Source organism: Phymastichus coffea, unplaced genomic scaffold (assembly GCF_024137745.1).
Source record: "Phymastichus coffea isolate CEN01 unplaced genomic scaffold, Cenicafe_Pcof_1.1 PCOF00003, whole genome shotgun sequence".
Lineage (NCBI taxonomy): Eukaryota > Metazoa > Arthropoda > Insecta > Hymenoptera > Eulophidae > Phymastichus > Phymastichus coffea.
Genome location: NW_026706814.1, coordinates 13,884,114 through 13,907,023, shown reverse-complemented (window position 1 = coordinate 13,907,023; position 22,910 = coordinate 13,884,114). Strand labels below are relative to the sequence as shown.

Genomic DNA, 22,910 nt, shown 5'->3' with positions numbered 1-22,910 from the left:
TGGTGAGTAATCGCCGAGCTATTCGGATTTCAGCGCGCACTCACCTGGATGTTGAGCTCGAGATTCTTCCACTGGCAGAAGCGCGTGTACTTGTCGCTGCAAAAGTCGGACTGATTAGCGTCGCGCCTCGACTTGCCGGCGGAGAACTCACCTCTCGAGGAACTTCTTGAAGGGCTCCGCCCTCAGGTGATTGAAGATCTCCTCGATGTACGGCTGGGAAAAGTGCGAAAGAAAAAGTGTTTAGTCGGGCGTCGCCGCCGGGGCGAACTGTCGCGCGCGAGCTCACCTCGAACAGGTTGACGGGCACCTCGTTCTTGATGAGGAACTCCTGGACGTGCGCCACCGCCTGCTGCGAGTATTCCTGCGCCAGAGAAAAAAGCGAACGCGAGCTTGAGAGCGCGTTGGTCACGGCCGGCGGGCCTGCGAATCGGCAGGTCGCGCCGCAAGCTCGCTCGGCCTCGCCCCGGCGGCGCCCCGACCTACTTGCGCCGAGGGCGCGCGCCAGCGAACGCCCGGTCGACACTTACGTGCGTGTGCGCCAGCAGCTCCTTCATAATGTAGTTGTCGTAGATCTCGCGGGCGAGCTTCCGCCGCTCCTCCGGGCACTCCAGCTTCTCGTACGCCTTGATCTGCAAGCAGAGTCGGCCGAGTCAGCGGACCAAAGGGGGGGGGGGGGGGGGGGATCAAGCCGAGCGTTCAACGAGGAGGAGAGGTCGAGTCGTCGTCTCTTGGTCGGCGATTTGCAGAGGCCCCGAGAAAATGATAGATCCGACATTGCGGCAGTCGCGATCGTCTCGTCCCCGTCGTTCGCCAACGGCTTTACTGCCTTGGCTCGCCCTTTACGAGCGGGCCGAATAAAAAGCAAACGTTCCGCCGGGTGCTTTCCCTTCGCGGGAAGCGAGCTTGCGTCACGTACCTGCTCGTAAAACCTCAGCTGTGGAATGGGCTCCTCCGACGCGTTCTCGCAAAAGTCTTTGAATAGCAGGTAACCTGCGGACAAGTTTGGTGGCACGGTTATTTGGTCAGGAGTACATCGCAATCGTGACACATTCAATGCGAGGAGTATATTCTGCCGGATATGTAATTACTCTTCGTATGCGAATACAATTTCACGTTGGCCCTCTCTGCTTCGGGAAGCGACGACGCCCGTTTGCCGCGCCAAACGAGAAGAGAGCCCGATAATCGACGGTATAGCACAAGCAAGCTCGACTCACCTAGCATTTGGTTGAATATTTTATCGAAGTTCACCTCGTTCTTCTTCTCGAGATACTTGTGCATGACGCTGCGAACGCTGCAAGCACACAAAGCAGACACGCGCGGCTGGTTAGTCGGTGGTTGCATTGCGGTGAATCGGGGGCTTGCCGAGCGCGGAGACGCTCGCGCGCCGACCGACGAGGAGCATCGCATCTTGACGGCCTGCTCGCGCGCTAACAACTCCGAGCGGGACGAGTTTGACCCTGTTCTCTCGAGATCGAAGAATGTACGCGCGCGCGAAACTCATCGGCTCGAGCACGCGGAAAAGCAGGTAGATCGCCGCGCATTGTCCGCGGAACGGTGGGCAAAGGCTCATTATACGGTTCGACTCTGAATGGCAGTGTTTCGCGCGGCAGTCTTTGTTGCCGAGCGACGCGACAAGAGAGACAGAAAGAGAAAATAGGAGGGTGGACCCGCGGCGCGCCGAAGGGGCGCTCCTCTCGAGTGCCAATTAAGCGGCCCGCGTCCGATTGTCCTGTCCATGGCGTGTACAGCCAGGCCCTTCGTTTCGCAATCGAGTGCGGCGCGCGAGGACGCGCAATTATTCAGGATGGCGGCTGGCGTCCGCGTCGCAATATCCGTCGGTCGCTCCGTGGCTTCGTAATGACGTCGCGGGGGCTTCTCCGGTCGCTCGGCGGCTCGATTATCGCGTGACCAGCTCCCTTAATTGGACGCGTCGAGTCGTCGCGGAGAGCGACATTTGTCCGCGGCCGACCGGCCGCTCGGTCGATCCCCTTTCGCACGCGCATCGACGGTCGGCCGGCCGTACTCGCTCGCTCGCCCCCGCGGCGGCGGCGTCGTCGTCGCAATGTTGCCCCGAAGCTCTCGACCGTCTCGGTTGTTCCATCGCGAGCGGCTGTCCGTGCGTCCGCCTCGACTTCGGATTTCCCATTGGCACCTGGTCGTATTTTTTTCTCTCGGGACGGCGCTCGCCGGCGAGTAGAAGAACTCGGAATACGGTCAGACGGCTCGGCGAATTTCAGGGAAAGACCAGGCGGCAACGGTGGATCGCCGTGCTCGCGATGGGGAGAAAGTTATCGGGCGATTTAAGAATTTATTAGAGCGCGAAAAAGTTGTCGACTTATCGCTTTTGCACTTGGGGAGGGGATCCCCGAACTAGAGCAGTTCTCGGAGCCATAAATCAAGCGCAAAGTTTTAATCGCAAGCTGACGTCCACCTACTTTTAGCCACATCCTTATTGCGTTATTTCCCTTCATTCTCGGGCGCCGCCGTCAGGGGAGAAGAGTTTCTTTTCCTTTCGGGAAGCTCGTTTGTTTGAGTTTCGGCTCGCTCTCTTTCTCTCTTTGTTTTCTCCCGGGCGGAATTCCATCGCCGAGGTCTTTTTCGCTTGTTGATTCGCGCGCGGCTCGTATTGATCGTTTTGCTTTTGGTTACGTGCCGAGGCTCGCGCGATCTCACTTTCCCGCGTGGATCCTCGGCTGGCGAAGGAGAGGAGCGCGACCGGAACTCTCTCTCTCTCTCTCTCGGGCTGTTGCTCCGGCTAACTCCGTTAAGCGATCCGCGAGCTAGGCCAACGCGTGAAAGCCACATTCCTATTTGCCGAATCCAAATATGTGCTCGAGCCTCGCCGAGATTAAATGAGCGAGAGGGGGAATCGAGTCTCGCGCCGGCGGAGATCCTCGAGGGATAAATTTAATCCGCGCCTCTCTAATCCTTTGATATCTTCCAGCCAGCGTCTGCCCGGCTAATTTTCATTTCGCGTCGGGAATCCGAGGACTTCTTTCTCCCTGCGCCGACGGCGAAACTATTTCCCCGCGTGTGGCATAGACGAGGCGCGCTGCGAAATACCAAGCGCTCTCTTTCTTTCCCCGGCGTGGCTGTCGTAAATAGAATAAAAAATCAATACTCGCCGGCGGCGAGAAAGAGAGAGATAGAGGTAGACGTGTAACCGGAGACGAGGGAGGCGCGATGCGGGAGTTCGCAGGGCAGGTGTCGACGGGCAGACTCGGCGGGGCCGATCGCGACGTCAACGCTTCGGACTCTCGATCGGGTCGATCTCCTCGAAAATCCTTTCAGCCAAGGCGGCTGTTGAAAGAGTCCTCTCGCCTGGCGGTGAGTGCTTCTACTCGCGATGGCCCGACGCGAACGAAAACTCGCGTCTCCAACGAGGATGCGAGCGGACTTGCAAGGCGGAATCGTTACTCGCGCTGACGTGCCTTTTCGTGCTTTCGCATTTCCCTGCGCAGCGGAAAAATAAAGAGAGAGGGGCAGCCGACTCTCCGTTCTATAGGAGAGGTCGGTGGTTAATTTTCAAACTCCTGCAACTTTAATCTCGTGGTCGTCTTGGAAATTCAATCGCAATAAAATCGTCGACGGGGGACAGTAGAGAGCGCCAGGATCAATTTTCGCGCGTTTCAGAAGTCGGCCCCGACTCTCGTCGCGCGGTGCACTTGGAAAGCCAATGATTAACATTTCACGAGCTCGCGAGAGCTACTTCATTGGGAGTTCCCTGCTAAAAGAAGCGCAGTCGAAAGGTTTCGCCCGGCAGAGAAGAATCGAATCACCGAACCGACTCGCCAATCGGAGTCGGGGGAATAACAGCCGGCCGTGAAGAAGAGAAGCGTCCGCGTCTATCGGGGCATGAGCTCTCGGTCGAAATTAGGGAAAGAATCGCCCGTCTGCAGAGTCCAGTCGAGCGAAAAGGAGGGAGCGAGGGAAGTTCAATTAAGAGCCGAGCAGCAGCCGTGGAGATTGAAAAGTTTTTCGCTCATTGAATTATTCATTTGGAGGAATCTAGCATCCGTGTGCGTGCGCGCGCTCGCGCAAAACCACTTTATCGACCGACAAACTTTTCCGACTCGCGAGTGTCCCGCCGGCAAACGAACTCACGCAGGAGCGGACAGTCGCGCGCGATCGAGTAATTGGAAATCAGGTCGGTCCGCCGATACGAGAGCGGGAAAGAGGCGCGCACTTTTGCGAAGAAAGCGTTGCTCGCGCCTATTAGGGTCACGGGGTCAAGCGTTTTCCGCGGTGCGGCGGCGAGGCGCCACCTCGCTATTTCGAGATAGACGGCTCGGACTCGCGTATCTCGGCGCCGGATGAATGATCGCTGTTCGCGCCTCGCGCAGCCTCGCTTTATCGGCGCGCGGGAAGCGCAAACGCGAAACTCGGACTGATTGGGAAGCTTTGTGGCGTGGCGCGCCCGAGAGCCAACTGCGAGGGAGAGGGCAAAGTTCGCGATCGCGCCACGGCGAGTCTCTCGCGCCTCGCGTTGGAGTTCTTCGCGAACTCGCCGACTGTTTCCTCCCCTCTGTCGCGTATCGCGCCCGATTGCGCAACTGACGCGTTTGCCAGATTTCGAGTGCTCGAACATCTGCGCTGCGGTCGTTGGAGTTTACCAGTCCGGGATTGCCGATGAGATTCTCACCTGAAACAGACAAGAAGAGTCGCCCATTAGCTTGCGTATCGACTGGCCTATCGGGGTATCAATCAATCGAGCGACACAGCCGCTGTCTCTCTCTCTCTCTCTTTCTCTCTCTCTCTCTCTCTCTCTCGCGCGCGCGCGCCCGATATCAAACGATCTACATCCAATTGGCAAACAATGCGCGCCGCAGGTGTGCGGACGTTGTAATGATCACGACTTCGGTAATTGAATATCGATCCTCCGAAATCCACCCTCGCTCGGCCAAAGCACCGCCGCCACGGACATTAATAGCTCAAGTTGGTTTGCTCCAAAGATAAAGCCAATTGAGCGAGAATATCACGTGCGGGGCTTCTATTTTTCGCGCGACTCGCCGACCTATTAATAAGCCGCATATCCGATACTCGCGCGCGCACATATGTAATCATTCCGCGCAGACGACGATGACGCCTCAAAGCTCGCTTTGACCAATTTTCAACTATCATTATCAGCGGCCGATCGAGGGATCGTATCGTAAATTTAGATCGCACTTTGTGCGCGCGAGCACGCGACCGCGGTATATGCCGAGTCGTCGATTATGGAAGTAACATCTTCTATTCATTGATGTCCGGATGGCCGAACCCGGAGATAAAGTAACGATCGAGAGGGCCGGGGAGAGAAAGTATGGCCGTGCTGTGCTAACCTCGATCGCGGCTTTTCCGTGTTTTCCGTGAAAACAACTGCTCTTCGGCCGCGCGCGAAAGCAAAACGGTCCAAGAACAATAATCGATGCTAATTGGCTCGGCGAAAAAGCAAAAAAAAAGCGGTCGACCGAAATAGAAGTGCGCTCTGGACGGGATATGACTCGGGACTTTTCCTTTAACGAGATTCCGACGATTCGCGCGCTCGCCGTTCAGTTGCTCCATCTCGTTTCTTTTCTTTTCGCCAAATCGCCGTGCGACTGCGATGCCTCGAGATCGCACGGCGACAATCGATCATCGAGAGAATCATTTGCAAGCTCCTTCCACGCCCCTCCGGCCGCGCTCCGATGCGCGCGAGGAAAGTAGCGCGAATATCGAGTCGTCCAGATTGCGATGGTCGGCGCGCGCTCGGTCGCGTCGCCCGCCGAGGAACGCAACGGCGGCGGGCGGTCGACCTTGCGGCGTCGCGCCGCGTCGGCCACGTGTCGGGCTCGCGTATACGTGACTCGGTGCTCTCGCGTGCGTCGCGTGAAGCGCGACTACACTTTAAATAGAAGCTGTCGTCGCGCGTGCTCGCGGCTATCTGTTCCGCGGCTCGCGCGAAAGCCGAGTCTTCGGGCGAGCATTGAAAAATTATTTATAGTCGGCGAGCAAATCAAACGCGCTCGCCAGCCAAGGCGGTAACAAGCTGCCGTGTGGCTGCGTGGCGGTCGGTTTCGGCGTCGGCCGCACTATTTTTGGACAAATCCACGATGGACGCGTCGCCGCAGCTATCGGCGATAATTTTCGATTACAGGTGTCACGCGGCTTCGCGAAATTCCGAAGAGTCCGTCGACGATTGTCGCTTCGAGGGTAGGTAGTTCCACCCCCCCCCCCCCCCCCCCCAAGAAACAAAAACAAATAAAAAAATACATAATGTGATTCCGAAGCATTCTACACAAGACCGTGAAGAGAGGGGGGGGGGGGGGGGGACAAGCAGAGCGATGGAAGAGGAAGTGAAAACGAGATAGTGGAGTCGTTGTGCGATACTTGGCCGCTGGCCAGCCAACCACCCATCGGCAAATCTCCGGAGTGCCGGCTCCCTTTTGCGCGCGCTGTAAATAATTACGCGAAGCAGAAATTTGTCGATAATAAAGTTGTGCGTCCTCGTCAGCCTCGAAATATAATGACGATATCGATCGCTGCCGAGAGTTTTATATAGAATGGCGCGCGTTAACCTACATCTTGCGGCGGGGGGTGGGGTAAGAAGAGCGGAGGGGCGCGGAGAACCCCGCCAAAAAATTTGCATGACGATCATTAATATCTCCGGGCCTCATCAATCACCCGAATGATCATCGCGCGAGAGACCAATGTCTATCGCGCGCGCCCACGATGGACCGAGAGCGATTGATTTTCGCGTATGCCTTGCCGCCTTGCGCAGAGCCCCCCCCCCTTTTTTTTTCTTCTCGCCCGATAATCACACGGTGATAATCGAGGGAGAGCTCGTCTTGATGGAGCGCGGCCGCGCGTTTCGGGATCGGACCGTGCCCTTTTCAATTTCAAAAACGTCTGCGATCTCAATGCCACTTTCGTGATCATAGAATTGTCCGCAACGTTAAAAAAAAAATTAAAAAAAAAACGAGCAGACAAAAGAAAAGAATCACGGCTCTCTCTAAAAAAAAAAGTCGCGCGCACTCGAGGTAACCCAATTGCTCGCTCGAAGTATATAAGCACGTCCACTCGTAAAAGTGCGGATTCAGCCTCATCAAAATTCGCATATCAAAGTATCCCGTCGTCGTCGTCGAGAAGAACGCGCTCCGTGAAAAGATAAAGCAAGAAAAAAAAAACAAAAGAAAAAAAAAAGAGCAAATTCGATTTTCATTGGTCAATTTACACGTCTCAAGCGCCAAGACGTCAATCGAAAGAAAAGGGTCGAGGGAAGGATAGGCGATTCGGTCTGCCCTTCTCGCGGCGTCTCCCGTTCGCCCGGGAAAACCTTGTCCGCTTCGCAGCTGGATTGCGCGCCTCCGCCTCGACACGGTCCGCGCACTTTTGCGGATCGCCCGTAAAAAGCGCGGCACTCGAAAAATGTCAGTTGCGAGGCGGGATTTCAGTCGCTTGCGGAAATTTCATTCCGCATAGCTGGGTCCGCGCGTGCGTCTGGCGCAGAAGGAGAGAAAAATGAAAGCGGCGATAAATCCTCGCAGCCTCCGCGCGCCGAGGTCGGGCGAACGCGGGACACAATGCGACGACGCGACACTGAAAGTTTGCCGATCGACGCCGCTCGTTCGGTGCGTTATTGTGCGTGGACGCGCGACCTAGTAAAGAGGCTCTCGCGCCCCTATCCAGTTCGTACGGAGGCCAATGGTTTGTTTCTTTTTAAGCGAGTCGCGACGTTGCGCCGAACAGCGGATCCTTCGGCTTCATCTCGACGACGGTGCTCGCTGCTGCTTCGTTAGGCTTGCTGCCGCCGATGCTTTCGAGATTAATTTGCTTACGGGTCGTTGTGGAACGCCCGACCGAGCGATCTCATCGAATTCCTCGTCCATAAGTGAGCTCGGCGCACGAATGGCTCTCCCTGCGACTGAACACCGCTCGACAAAGACTCGTTTGCTTTAATCGAAGGTATACGCTATACCTCGATTCGTATTCTAGTCAGCTTTCGTTTGCCGAATAAATATGCGCGATTACGCGCGGTTCAACGCTCTCCGTCGCGCTCTCAAATTTCGATTCCACGCGCGAACGTTCCGACGTCCCTCGTACTCCATAATTGAAATAAAAAAAAAAAAAAAAAAAGAAAAATAGGTGAGAGAGAGAGAAAAAGAGAGGGAGAGAGAGAGTAAACAATTCCGCATGTCGAAATAAACAGGATTTTTCTGATATATTTCGAATAGAACTGGCAAACGGAAGGCAAAGAGAGGCAAAACGATATTTACTCAGACGTCAATCATTCGCAGTATACCAATATATTCCATTTCGAGAACCGTGCAATACTTTTCCATTGACAATATTTACATGTGAATACGCGGACGGCGATCACAATAGCAAAGACTCGATGGAGTTTTCCGTGGCGCGGGCGCGCGGGGATCGGAGAATAAACAGCCACTGGCAGTCGGATGTTTACCGGGAACAGAATGGCAACCGACTGTCAGTGCGATTGCTCGCTGGCCGCTTCGAGTAGTCTCGACTTGATTCGATTAAACGGCGCGAGAGAAGTAAGTCTCGTTGGGACTCGGCTCGTAGTCGTCGTGTCCGCCGGCGGGGTCGTCCCGGGGTAGGGTCGGCGTATGCTCGGCGCAACGAGAGGGCGGCGTCGAGTTGTAATCAAACCGACACAAAGAAGGCCATTAAGAGCGGCTGGCGGACCGAGACGGGGCCGCTGGATGAGCGCGCGCTCCCGTTTCCTCGCGCCAAAGAGACACCGCCGGAGCCGCATGAATTTTTCGACGGGCGGAGCGACGGCCGTGCCCCCGGGGGAAACGAGCGCGAGAGTCCGGTGGCTGGAACCGCGGACTCGCTCCGGGGCGCCGGGCCTTTCGTCCCGCGAACGATAAGTCGAGCGACGGGTGCACGGCCGGCGAAGGCAAATCGATGACTCCTCTCCGCTTTGGCCGGCTGTCGATCGAAGCGCGCCGTTCAGCTTTCGAGCGCGGAAGCTAAAACTCGCGGGACAATGAATCCGCCGGCTTTCGCGGAGGGCGGCCCGTGTAACGCGGTTGTCGTTGGCGATGCGCGCTCTCGCTCCGTTCCCGCGCCGCCCCGACGGCAATCGAGGTCGAGCCTCGCTCGCGCTCCTCGGCTGGCGTGTTGCGGATCCGGCGTGGGCTCGCGAATCGCCTGCTGCCTTTCCACGACATTAATCCGTTAACGCTCCCCGGGCGAAACAGTTTACATCCATGTGCGATCTATATTTAAAGTGTTTGGTATACTTTCGATCACGCGCTAAGCGAACGCGCGCGTGTATCCGTGAACGAGGCAATGAGAAATTGGCGCGGAAAAATCTACGTCGGGAGGGAGCAGCAGAGTCACCGAAGGAAGCAGGCAAAAATATACGATGGTCGTGAAAGGTGGTCGGAGAAGGAAGAAGGGGGGGGGCACACGAAGCTCGTAATTTTCAATTCATCGCGCGGTGAAGCGAAGCCCGCGACGCGGTTCTTTATCCGCTTTCTCTCTTTCGTAAGCGGAGGGCGCGCCGCGCGAGATCGTTCGTTCGAAGTTCGAGAAGACGCTTGCGCGCGCCATATATTCCCAATCTCCGCGCGATTCACCGACACACCGGCTTACGCGCTCGCGCCCCATTTATTCATCGCGCGCGGCAAGCGAGGGCGGAGGATTACGGCGGTTCGTGCTCGTCCGTTCATCGGCGAGGGCGATAAATCGCTGCCCGCGCGCGCAAACATTCGTCGGCGAAATCGAATGGGGCGGGTGGGTCGAGCCGCGCGTAGGCGACAGTCGACGGGGCGGATAGCTTTGACGGCGCGCGCGCGAGCATAATTCGATCTGGGCGCGCACAGCAGGTTAACGAGATAAACTGGCTCGGCAATCGCAGGCCCGCCGGAAGATTAATCAGCCGTGCGAGACGGCTGCGATTTCGAAAGTCCGGGGGAGGGGGTGGGTGGGGAGCAAAGCGAGTTTGCAACAAGTCGAGAGCCGAGGAAGAACGCGTCTCGTGGCAGATCGCCCGGACAACAAGGCACTTACTTGGATTTTTGGCTGTCGATCAGACGAACGCGTTACTTTTTTCTCTCTCGCCCTCTCTCTCTCCCTTTCTTTCTTTCCATCGAAATTATCGTAAAAGCTAGGAGTGATTTTCCCGAAGCAGAGAAGAAAGCGAGACGACCGTTTCAATCTGTAGGAAAGCCCTTGTTGCGGGTGACGAATGCTTCCCTTGGCACACCGACAACGTCCTCCTCTCAATTTTCTGATTTTCATATTCGTCGACACGACTCTCTCTCTCTCTATCTCGCAGAGATAGCATTTAATATTTTTTTCATGGTAGGATGGAAGATGGAAAAACTTGTATCGTAATTGTTTAGCGTCGCCTGGGGCGCGCATGTAAACTCGTGTAGCAACAAAGTGTAATTAAACTTTCTCGACCACACGCGCGGAAATGATAAAGCCCCGGAGAGATAAAGGCAATTGCACCGCGGTAGAAAAACAATTCCCAATCAAAGTGCGCAAGACCGAGTTTTTTGTCTAAACATTAGAAGCTCTGGGGATTTTATTAGCCGTAGATTATTTTATATAATTGTAGAAATTGACGTTTTATTTTCTCATCTTCTGTAAAAAAACTTGAAATACTCAAATTGAGTGCTCCACGTTTTCAAGCGTCAATTTACTATAGAAGTAGAAAAAATCGAACATCAGTTTCAATACATTTGGCGTATCTAGTAAGCATTGCGTGCACATTTGTATTTGGAGCGAATTTTTCTTGGACGAGCGGGTTAAGAAGTGCTCGAACGCGTAAATTTCTCCTTGATACGAATAAAATGTATTTCTCAAGCTAAGAAAGAATTGCTACATTGAACTATGCTTGCAGGGCGCGTCTCGCGCTTGCCTCGTCGCTAACGTTCCACTCATTGTTTTCGACCGCGATAATTTTCACACTGCCAATTTCAAGCGCTATATTAATTGTGTTTCGAAATGCTCAAAAAGCTTCAGCGGATTCTCGGATAGCCGAATATACGTAACGGCCAGTACGTAAGCGAATTAATAATCGCGTGGGTCGAGATTAGAACTACATTGAGACACGGAAGGGACAAAGAAACGAAAAAATGGCCATTTTTCCAAATTGAAGCTCAGCGGTGCGTGCGCGTGTAATTAATCTAACGCCCGGTCTCTTCCCTGGTTTTTTACGAGCTCAAGGTCGCGCACGGGCCGCACGCAACGACGGCCACCACATTTTCGCGTCGGACTCATCTCGCGTGCCTGCCTTTCGCTTTTTTTTTTGTTCGTTCTCCCATTTATCTTTTCTGATCCTTTAACGCGATTGCGATGCTTGCTCCTTTTCGGATGTAATAATTCGATACGAGGGACGACAGTTATTGTTACTTCAAGGACTATGTTCGCTTTCAACGTTGCAGAGGTGCGAAAAGTATCCGCGCGCATTAGTTTTCGTTCTCTAACGTCATGAGAAGCATACAGTCAGACTCCCCACGACTTTTGGAAGGCTGCGAAAGGAGAATTTTTGCATGCATCATGGCTCAATCTACAGTTTAAGGTGTAACCCGAACCGTCAAGTTGTGTAACTCAATTTTTTTTATCTTGAATTTTGGTAAAGAAGTAAGTTGTGATTGAAGCAAAAGGTCAAAAGCTGAGATTGAAAGTATGTTGAGCGTTACGAAATTGTCTTTTCGTATACGAACACTTTGCTTTGATCTTACCTTTGAGAAAGAGAGAAAAAAAAATAATTTCAGGAAAGTACGTAACTTCATTAATGAAAAAACAAATTGTAATGTAATTGGAGGAAAATGCACACAAGCGAGAGGTATAAAACTAAACCGAGCGGAAAATAAGCCGGCGTGATACCGAGCACACTCCGAGGAAAAGAAAGAAAAACACGAAACAACAATCGCGAGGGAAAAGAAGCCCATTATCGTCTATCCCGTCCGAAAATCGATTTTCCATGCCATTAGAGATAGAAAGTCAAATTCTTCTTTCTCTCCCGAGAGATAAACGTCGACATTGCGGCGCGCAACGTCGAAAAGTTTTTCCGAAATGGCGAGTGCGCGAGGGGAAAAAAAAAAGAAGACGGTGACGCGTTCGCCTCGACCCGCTTCCATCCTCGCTGTTTCGCCATGCGCTCGGAGCTGCTGCGACCCGTCTGCGCTTCCTTTCTCTCGGTCCCCGAAACGTCGCTACTGCGAGTTCTCGAATTTGGCGTTCCCGGCAAACTCGATACGAGCACGCTTCTTTGGCCAATTCAACTTGCCGAGATGACGGCGTGGCCACGAGCTGAGGTATGGCAGACGAAGGGGAAGGGACCCGAATAAGTGTGATTAAAGTCTGGTTAGGACTTTCGCCGACGGACAGTTTTAGCGAAGCGAACCGTCGGACGAGTGGATCCGACTCCGAGCGCGTGTACACTGAGATTCCGCATCCGAGCAATCGTTTAACGAAGGGTTATGAATAATTGGTGAGCGGCCAGAGGCGAGAAGAGAGACAGAGAGAGAGAGAGAGAGAGAGAGAGAGAGAGAGAGAGAGAGAGAGAGAGAGTGCGAAAGCTCGGCTCATGAAATTTTTATCGGTCGTTTCGCAGAACGGCGCGCTGTGTGTCCAATCGAATTTTAATTGCATCCAGTGAGCGCCTTGCAACTCGTCTCGCTCGGACGAGCGTATCGTCGACGCCAATCGGATCGGCATTTCCTGCGAGCGACGATCCACGGCGAGAAGACAAGCTCCGAATCTACGACTCGATCGCGCGCGCTCTCCAATCCATTTTCGCTTTCCCAAAGACTTTGGAATTGCAGTCGCGAGATCATCTAATATCTCGAGAGCGGTTCGCTTCGCCCTCTCAGCTGGGCCGCGAGAGTTACGAGTGCGGCGATCGTCTCGCTCCCCTTCTTTTATGGTCTCGAGATTGCACGGATATGTACCTCGCGTTCGAACACGTGCGCTGATGTAACCGTTTAATTTTAGAAAAAGAAAATAACACTGGCGCGGAAAAAAGACACTGGAACGTACAGAGCAAATACCAAGAAATCACGAGGGGATTGTCCCGATAAGATGTGATGCTTTCGCACACATTTACCGAAAACGGCAAGCTTCGTACAAACAATTGTATAATTCATTGCCAGAGCGCACACAGGGAACAGAACTTATACAATTGCCATTTGTTTGTACGAGTAAGTCTTGATGTTGTTTGCTCATCATCTTTATCTTGTCCGAAGCTTTATTTTTACCGATTCCCATACTACCGAGACGTCGTGGCTGCGTCGCGGCTTCAGGTGCCTCCGAGGCTGACGCAATCTCGGAGTTTTTTATCCGCCAGGACTGCGATTTCTCGTCGAAACCGGCTGGGATTACATTGTTGGAACGAAGGAGGGGCAGTGTCATACACTCGACATTCAATTCCGATCCACGATTGAAATCGCTGGTCCAACCTGTATAGTAGTAGCCTGGTTACCGACATGGATAACCGTTCACATCCAAACGACAGACTACAACACTTGGACTCGGATTTAACTGCTTGACTACCCAATAACAGACTGCGGAGTGCTGACCTGGTCAGAGAGCGCCGTGCTGGGTTGCGCGAGGCCTACTTTAAAACTCGGAGGGCAGCCTACATATCCGAAGTCCCAGAATGTCCCTTGGACTTTTCATTGGTTCAGTGGTCAGCCAAACGTTTAGATTGGTGAAAAGCACTGGATTTTCTGCGAGGGTGCGCTCTTATTGATTGACACCTTTCACCAGGGACATCTCGCCATGTCCGCATTCGCGGGAACGCTATTGTTGTTAATTGTTGCTTAAAACTACTTAATTTGTTTATTCATTACAAATTACAATAATTCAAGCAGCAATTTATTTTTATTATATGTATACTATATATGTGCATCTATTCCGCGTAAAGATACACTTGTGAATGTCGACTCTTGCTATACGAAAGGGCTCCTCTCATTAAGCACTACGAACCAATTAGCAGACCTATGATTGGCGATGAGTTGAGTGTGAAAAGGGAGAAAGACTCACAGAAAGGATACGCCAGCGAACAATAAAGAATAAGGAGCAGTCTACCTGCAGTGACCGGTCGTAAATCTACCCCTTTTGTTTGCTTCACTATATATATATATTCGGCTATCAAACTTGTTTTTTTTTCTATATGTAAGCTTCCTACATTATCATAGTGTTTCTTAATGTTATCGAATCTTTCCCATCAAATTTCTGAGTATTTTGTATTATAATAAAAGTCGAATAAATTACTGCAAGTTCATAACACTCTCAACTTTCATATTCTCGGTTTTTATCAAATTCTGTTTTCATTTCATGAAACAGGGCAACGTCCTTAAGATAATCAGCTTATCTATAGTTCAAACTGACGAGAAGCTATGAAGACTCAAATTTAATTATGATTGCACCTAACATAACATTGTTATGTTAGGTGCAATTCAGAACAGACTTATAATTTTTATTATTAATTATTCGCGTAATAGGTTTTCGAAACTCATAAGCTTTCGTTTTCCAATTGGTTTTCTATGGTAACTAAGCGTTCGATCGCAATACGCAAGAGAGCTTTTCGAGAGATACCGTTGCGGCTCGTTATTTATTGTTTACTAAATTATGAATTCTGTAAATTTTCGCATTGGCTTGTACGTTAAGTTTTCGTACGCCAAACGGCCGGAGCATTCGAAGAAAAACGAAAACAGGATACAGATAAATTTTACGTCTCTCTCGCTTGTCTAGACGAAGATCCCCCAGATGCGCGCGAGTAGCATAGGTTTTCGTAGCCAGAGAGAGAGAGAGAGAAAGAGAGAGAGGTAGAGAGTGAGGTCGCAGTTCTCAGAGGCTTGGAAACATGCTCAAATTTTTTTTTACGCGTAGGGTTCGTGCCGTAAGCAGGAATGTCAGTGTTCGACTCTCGATGTCTTTACAGACACTCGGAATTTTTCCTTTTTTTTTTCTTGAAGTGCACACATGCGACCTTCGTCTTGACAGCAAGAGATTACCGAAGAGTTTTTTTCTTTCCGTCTATTTTTTGCGCACTCTCAAGAGAAAAATACGACCCGCCGTGAAAGAAAAGACAATCAGTAATCATTGTTATTTTTCGGCGAGGGGCGGGGAGGGGGATGGCTAATCGAACGTGAGTTGTCGATTGATGCGTGCGTTATACCTGTTGCATATTTTTGCGAGGACGTTTTCCGCTGATGCGCAGCTCGCGTTTATACCACGAACTCGTTGACTCCATCGCCGCGTATGTATTTTTCGGACGTCGCTATCAACGGCGCGCTGATAAGAGTATCGATCGACGAAATCGATGATCTTTTTTTTTCTTGCGACTGTGCGTTCCATCGTTCGAGAATGGACAACTCGACCCTCTACGTATTTTCGTAACGTTTAATCCGGTTGTTCGATAAAAAAAAAAGAAAGAGAAAGAAACGATTGAAAGCGCAATCGAGCGATAAAGTTATCTTCGCCACTCAGCGACCGTCGGAACAACTGAATTTGCTATTGTGTCGTGCTTTGAAACGAATTTTCGAAACGCGAGCGAGCGATAAAGCTATCTTCGCCAACAGAGCAAACATCGCTCTTATAGCCACTCAAACAACCGAACTCGAGTCGTACCTTTCGGAGTGAGCTCTCTCGCGCGCGAATTTTTCCTGCAAACACCGCGCGCGCCGAGATCTAATCTGCGCGAGAGCGAATATTCGGGCGAGCTGAAATTCGTTAAACGAGGAAGAACGGGACTCTGTAATGTTTTTTGCGGAAGTTTCCGTGAACGGCGACATCGACGACGCGCCCCGTACATCAAATTACGAAGGTGCACTCCAGGCAAATAAGGCTCCCACGCCGAAGTATCGAAACTCGAACCTCGCGCGTCGCGCCTGCTGCGCTCGCAAAAGTAGCCCGCCGCTCGTCGAGTTTTCCCGTTAATCAAGCAAGTGGCGAGCGTTCGCATCTTCTCTCCAGCCGCCGCGCGCCAGGAATAAGTTTAGCCAAGTGGGAAGTTCGGGTCGGCGACTCTCTCGGTCGAAGATCGCCGAAACATGGCCGTGGCGCCACCACGGTTCCATCCCGACCAATTGCCCCGACGCGAAAGAGTTCTCGGCCCTCGCGCGCCTGCGATCTGCTCTCTGATTACGCACTCGCTGTCGCGGATCAGCGCGGCTCGCCGGTCCAGCTGCTCTCGAAAGGCCGAGAGACGACGGCCTCCCTCTTACCCCGAGAAAGGGACGAATATTCATAGCCGCGGCCTCTCGCGTGAATATCCGCTCTATTTTCTTTCTCAGCGACGAGCGTTGGAGCACAATTCCCTTCCCCCAACCCCGCGACAACGAAGGCGCGAGCTTGTTTTTCTTTTTTACTCTCCGATTGTTCCTCGCCTTTTCAATCGCATTATCTGCTTCGCGCGGCCTTCACCGAATTCGAAACGCTCTCATTTATCCGCGCGCACGTGTGGCATCGATACTCGACGGAAAAGAGAGAGAGAGAGAGAGAGAGAGAGAGAGAGAGAGAGAGAGAGAGAGAGAGAAGAGGCACGTCGCTTATTAATAGATCATTACTAGGCATCGCTACTTTTTAACTCCGCCACGGCGTTATTGTTCCACGTATTCCATCCGACGCAACTGCACCCTCCGCGCACCTTATTATTATTATTGCTTTTCTTTTCGACGCGCCCGATGAAATGGAAACGCGCGGCGCACACCGATCGCGCGGTTATCAGCTGTCATTACGCGGCGTCGCGCGCGTTTCGCCGAGGCGCGGCCCGGGGGGAGGACGCCGCGTATTTCGAGATCAAGGCGAGACGCTCCGGCGACGCGCCTCCGCGAATGGGCTTTCGCGCGCGACTTTTTAGCGAGGAAATATTCGAGAGAGCGCCGCGGCTTGGCGCGAGACGAGTTCCGCCGTTTTATTTTCGAAGCGCCCGACGTTTTTGGCCGGCTTCATAAATAGACGGGCTATACCCGCCAGCCATCTCGCGCTTTGCTGCCGCTGGTTTTTTTCATTTCATTTTTTCTTTCCGACAGGTTGTCGATGTATGGTGCAATTTATTCTCGTGGAAGGATGCGTCTTTTGTTTTTATTTCTTTTTGGATAGGAACTGTTCGTGTGACGCAAAGGAAAGTTGAGGATTTCGGTTTTGGACGCTCAGACGTGGAATGATTTTTATTCGAGGACGATTCTGTTCGAAATGATTGCCAATTTATCTTTCAACGTAATTGAACTTTCAACGTTTGAAGAAGACAAATTAAAAATAGCTCGCACTGCATTAGAACTAAAAAGACTTTAGAAGCGAGTAACCATTACTTCAAAACGTTGTTTTCGTTTCAAAAGTAATTCCGAGTTTCAAAGGCTGCCATGCCGTTCTCTCGCAATTGAAAAGAATTGGCTGCCACGACAATATTTGGTAAAGCCGGGGATGTCTCGGTCGCGAATTCCCTCGAGGTTACTTCGAGCGGCGAGGAGTGCTGAGGCGCGCACGTCGGGCGATATCATCGATGACGCGCCAATCATCGTACGGCCGTGCAAACAATAGCTCGTAACCGAGCTTCAAGGCGACTCGTGCGATTGCGAGGCGTCGCCGTGATTGCGTCCGTGACGAACGGGGTGCCGTCGGATGACAACGGACGCTCCAGCACCCTCGACGCGATCGGACGCGCGTCGCGCCTGCACCCTTTTCACGCGAAAGCTCGGGTCCTTTGGCGAACTGGCCGTTCTCCCTGTATATCTCGTTCGAGCTTGGCGATACTGTCGACGGCCGCGTGGAAAGGAGTCGACGAAGCGTGACCGCGGAAGTCCGCAACGTAGTAACTCTTGGTACTACTTCGGGGCCAACGACTTTGCTTCGAGTGACTCTTCGCCGTTCGAAGGTGGCACTGCATCAGCACCGCGCGGATGACGCGGCGAGGTGTTCCGGGCTTCGTCCCGAAAACGATGCCGTCGCGGCTTTGTCCGGCGTCGCCAGGCGCAAATTGCGCAAATTGAATTAAAAGCACGGCAGACGTGCGGCGTGGCTCTCGACTCGGCCTTCGACGCCGATAAATGTATTATACATTGTCGAGCTGCGGCCGTCTTAATAACGCGCGTATGCGCGCGGCACTCGTCATCGCCGATCGCGACGTCTCGCCGCGGACTCCGTGGACGCCGGAGCGGCGCCAGGCCTCTCGCGCGATCCGCGTTCGTCGATTGGCTTCGGCGCGTCGCCGAAAATCGAATTTTCCAGAAGGACGGGCGCCGCGACGGCGGTGACGGCGGCGGCGAACGACGCGCGACACGGATGGACTTGGTAAGCGGCGAACGGTCGCGCGTGACGTTCTCGCTAGAGGAGAGGGAGAGAAGACGCAACGAGACTAACCGGAATGACTCGTCATCGCGATGTCACTTTCCGCCGGCGGCGTCCGCGTCAGCGCTCCGGACGCGGGTCCGACGAAATCACCGTCGGCGACGCGGCGAGGGAGGCGAGGACGACGACGGCCGAGTGGTCGATCAAGCCGAAGGGAGCGAGAGAGAGAGAGAGAGGCGAGAGGCGCAAGGCTGCACACGCGATCGCGGCGGAGAGCGGCGCGCCGTCGCGTCCTTCCCCTCGCGGCTTCTCGCGTGCAGTGACGCACGCGATTCCGCTCTCTTGACCTTCGCCGATTAGTTTCGGCTACACCTACACAGGCGCGCTCGCGTTGATTGTTATCGGTCGCGCTCGCGCGTGACTATTCTTTGTGCTTGTTACCTTTTCTCTTGTTGTTGTCATTTTTAATTTTTCCATTCTTCGCCCTCGCTAATCGTCGAGATTCGCACGTCGCCGATCCGTACGGCTGACGCAATGCGAGCGCGGCTACCAGCTCGCGCAATGCCCTGGCCGCGAAGCGGACACCCGCGAGCAAGCCGCGTTTCCGATGCGAAAAGTGCCGCTTGATAAAAAACTCCGCGGGCCGAGCCGGTCTCGGGACTGCCGCGCGAAGGTCCCGTCCCCGCGCGCCGTAAATATTGATTCGGGGCAGGAGGAAACGAGGTGCCGATCTATTCTTTGCCTCGCGCACACGCACGCACACACCTGTGGCCTCTTCCCTCCAAGGGAAACGCCAAGCGAGAGGGAGCGAGGCTGCAAATCGATTTTTTCAAGAACGCTCTGCGCTCGGCCGGACCTTTTTTTTATTTTTATTTAGAGTCCCGTTGTCGCCGAGTCATCGCTCGCGACGACAGCGCACGTTAGGAAAATTATACGACCCCCCTCCCCCTCTCTCTCCGGCCGGTCGTGTTATTGCTATACATAAATTACGATTCCATATGTGGTGCGTGCGCGGGCTTCCGGTTGCGAGGTATTATTGAAGAAATATTGGAATTTCACGGTTTTCTTGTGCTTTCGCTCGATTTCGCTCCCTCGATAAGCGAATGCGCGCAAAAGTTGTCATCATCCCAGACGCGTTCATTGGACGTTGGTCGTTATCTTCCGGAATAATGCTGTCTATTAATTCAGAGGCAATGTCGACGAAAAAATGTGCTCCTCCATCCCGTCCCCCTCAACGCGTACGTAGTTTGTCAGGAATGATCGATGAAGACGAAGACACGAGTTTCTCGTACTTACGCGTTACGAGGACACGACGATCGTAACAATGCGAGCCGACGGGACGGCGACGGGCCGCGAATTGATGCAGGGAAGGTGCATGGGAATTGGCGCGTGTTTGCGTTTCTGCATGCGACCGCGGGAAACGAAAACTGACGGAGTCGACGTGCAATCAACGAAGGCAAACCAGCTCCGCCGGCGAGACTTTGACCTCGGCGTTTTAACGATGCGCCGCGTGGCCCGAACGCACGCCCGAAGTCACGTCGACGCGGCACCCATGCGGAATATCCGTTGTCGACGAAACATCGGACGCCCGGCCATACTGGGCGCGGAAGGAACGCATGGCGCTCTAATATGCCGAGAGTCAAATGCTTTCCGCGATGCTAGGTCGCGCCGACGGAAGTTTCGCCACTTCGCTCCGCGCTCGGAACAGTCGATGCCTTATTCAGCCGGCGATCGGCCGAGCCAATATAAATTCCCGAGCATCCCGTCCTTGAGAAATTGATGGGGCGAACGGCTGATAAACGACAGCTCACCCGAGCAACTCTCTACACCGAACTAATTTTTTCCTCGCCGCGGCGAATTTGAATTGTACGCGGACGGCTTGTGCCTTCGCCACGGCGCGCCGTCGATTTATCTCGCTCGACGATTCGATTCCACCGAGTCGCCGACGCACAACGTCGTGGATAATAATTGCATCGACGTGGGTGACTCGTTTCCCGATTCTCTCCTCGTCGGCGTGACGTTGTACTGCTGTCATCGCGCGCTGCAAACATATTGTTTCTCTCTCGATGAATCTCCTTCGGCCGCTCGCGAGCGCCAATACCATCGGTTATCATTTTCTACGAACTCATCCTTCATTCTTGCCTCGTGAGACTCGCGTCTTTCATCGAACTGACGCATTCGTAGCGCGGATTATGCACAGCGATACAAGAAATCGCCGACACGTTCGCGAGCGAGCGAGCGACTCGTTCGTCCGTAGCTGCGATCAGCGCGTCTGCTCGGGTCTCGTCCGGCGACGGCGCTCCGTCGTCCACACCCGCGTCGGCAGGATAAGGCTCCGCGCTCGACTGCGCGGCGTGCCGTGGCTTTTGGACTCACCTCTCGCCGCCGCGTTCGATCTGGACCGCGACGGAAAGGCAGTCGGCGAGCGAATCCAGTGAGCCCTGGATGCCGCCGGGCGAGCTGTCGCGGGGCTGGGCGCCGTGCGCGGACGCGTTTTCGGCCAGGGCGACGCGCCGCCGGACGCGAAGGGCGGCGACGCTTCGCGATCGATGACGGCGGCGACGCGGGGGCGGGCGACCGCTCGAGCTGATCGATCGAGGAGGCCGCCGCTACCGCCGCTGCCACGCAGAGGCACAGTCCCGAGAGCGGCCCTATACGCAAGCGACGGCGTTTCGCCTCGCGTCCATCGTACAGTCCTCGCCAATTTGCGAGTGTCGACCTTACGGTCCTCGTTAACGCAGCTGGTATTCAAAGAAAGCCTCTTCTTCGAGCTCCGCGAGAGTCGTTCAAGAATTCCCCCCCTCGAGGAGATTGTTTTCCTTGCAGCTGGAGATTGCCAACAAGCGTGCGCCGAGTTTGCGCAATTAAGCGGCGTGCCAATGCGATTAGAATGATTCATCGGCGCTCGCGACTCTCTTCTTTTCTTTCTTTTCCTCGGCGAGAGGTGCGAACAAAAATGTCGATCGTCCCGAAAGCCACTCTCGGGAGCTCGGGCTCGAAAAGTAGTAGACGCGAGCTGGCGCGCAAGGGACAGAAGCGCCTTCCTCTTCTCGCGACTGGACACTCGGACGCTGGATTAAAGCCCGCGGCGTAATTTTCCACTGCCTCTCCCGCGTCGCGTTTTCACGATTGCGCGCTCTGATCTCGCCGCTTGGGCAAGGCGTCGCTTTGAGCGCTTCGAGGGCTCGACAGGCGAGGTCGGCGCCGATCGGGCCGGCGGCGCGAAATCGTCTGCCGGAGAGTCGCCGACGAGGGTGAGAGCAAAAGCAAGCGCGAGAGCAGGGGGCGCGCGCGCGTTGCGTTACGATATCGATCGCCGCGCTGCTCCCTTCCGCGTACACACGCCAGGCGCGAGCTCGTTCCTCTCTCGGACGGGGGGTTTGCCCACGAAGACGTCCTCCTCCGCGGGCCGCGAGGATCGCGCGTCTCGTCGTCGGCGAGCTTCCGAGATTGGCCGCGACGAATCGCGCGGGAGCGTTGCTTTTATCTTTCACCGGAGGAAGAGCGGCAGAGAGCTCTCTGTCGGCCCGGCCGATTGGTCCCGGAGGCAGCGGGGAGTTCCGCTGCTGTGCTTGGCTTTGCCGTTGCGTAAGCTTCGCGAATTTTGTAGCTTCGAGAACAGGGATCGATGAAGCGACCATCGGGGGCGGGGGGCGAAAAACCATCACGCGTCGATGAGTAATTAATCGGGAGAGCCGGTCGGACCTGCGGCTTTTCGGATGCATACCGCCGCGCTGTCCCTCTCACACGGATCGAGTGAGCGATCTCCCCCCGTGTGATTTACGCGAGCACACTTCGGTCGCGCGTTCCTAAAATTACCATGCCCCCGCTGGCTTATCGCCGCTGTCAATCGTGATTTTCAATCAAGCGGAGTGGCGGTTTTTTAAAATTGAACGCGACGATTATCGGGGATTCGCGGTGTTACATTTGACGAGGCTGGATTTTAGACCGCTAATGCGGGCTTCCCACGAAGCGGTCCAACGCGATTGCAGAAACGCGCGGAACGCCATCGCGCAGTTATCATTGAACGTTCTCGAAGTGAGCTAACGACAATGTTCAACAGGTGACGTTGCACAAATAACGTTCGTGGCTAACGTCGGCGAGTGCTCTTTTGTCCGTGTGAAAGCCGACGTGCGCTCTGGCGAATATTTATCGGCGCTCCGTGGGAGCACTCGTTCCTTCGTCGCGCGCGCACGGCCGAGGCGACGAGAGCCACGAGTCCGCGCGCGAGTGGCGTAGGTAAGCGCTCTCCCGAGGACGAAAATTCATTTTCTCCCCGGAGCGAATCGAGCGGCGCGAGCGTTATGGCGCCCACGTGGGAAGCTCCGACGGAGAGCGCGGACGATGTTTGTAAACACGCGAGCTCTTTCTCTTCTCAGCGGGCAGCATCCCGCCGCAACGGAGCCACGAGTCACCGGGGACGGAGGAATAAGCCGCGCGCGACCTCGTGATTTCGGCACCGCTCTATCGAAAACCATTTCTCAACGTCGGCGTCGCGACGTGGCTTTCCTTTGTTTCTCTTGCGGTCCTTCGAGTACGCGAAACACCTGCGAACCCTGTTCCCCGTACATGCACGTCTCTCTAGCTCCCCCCCCCGTCTTCAGGGGGAATACGACGCTCGTAGTCGACGTGCGATTTACAAAACCGATGCGCCAAATTGCCCCTCTTCGTTACACCGA

At 54.1% G+C, this 22,910-nt stretch overlaps 1 protein-coding gene across 2 annotated transcripts in view; it reads right to left on the bottom strand.

The window, feature by feature from the left end:
* LOC131666460 (G protein-coupled receptor kinase 1) overlaps positions 1-22,910 on the bottom strand; it is a 29,287-nt gene that overhangs the window by 4,983 nt on the left and 1,394 nt on the right. For both annotated transcript variants that reach the window (XM_058939131.1, XM_058939140.1), the window contains 6 exons: positions 1,215-1,291; positions 917-990; positions 528-629; positions 287-361; positions 152-213; positions 45-96 (listed from right to left, as the gene is read on the bottom strand). In XM_058939131.1, the coding sequence (XP_058795114.1) occupies positions 45-96; positions 152-213; positions 287-361; positions 528-629; positions 917-990; positions 1,215-1,291 (442 nt within the window). The remainder of the gene's footprint in view (positions 1-44; positions 97-151; positions 214-286; positions 362-527; positions 630-916; positions 991-1,214; positions 1,292-22,910) is intronic.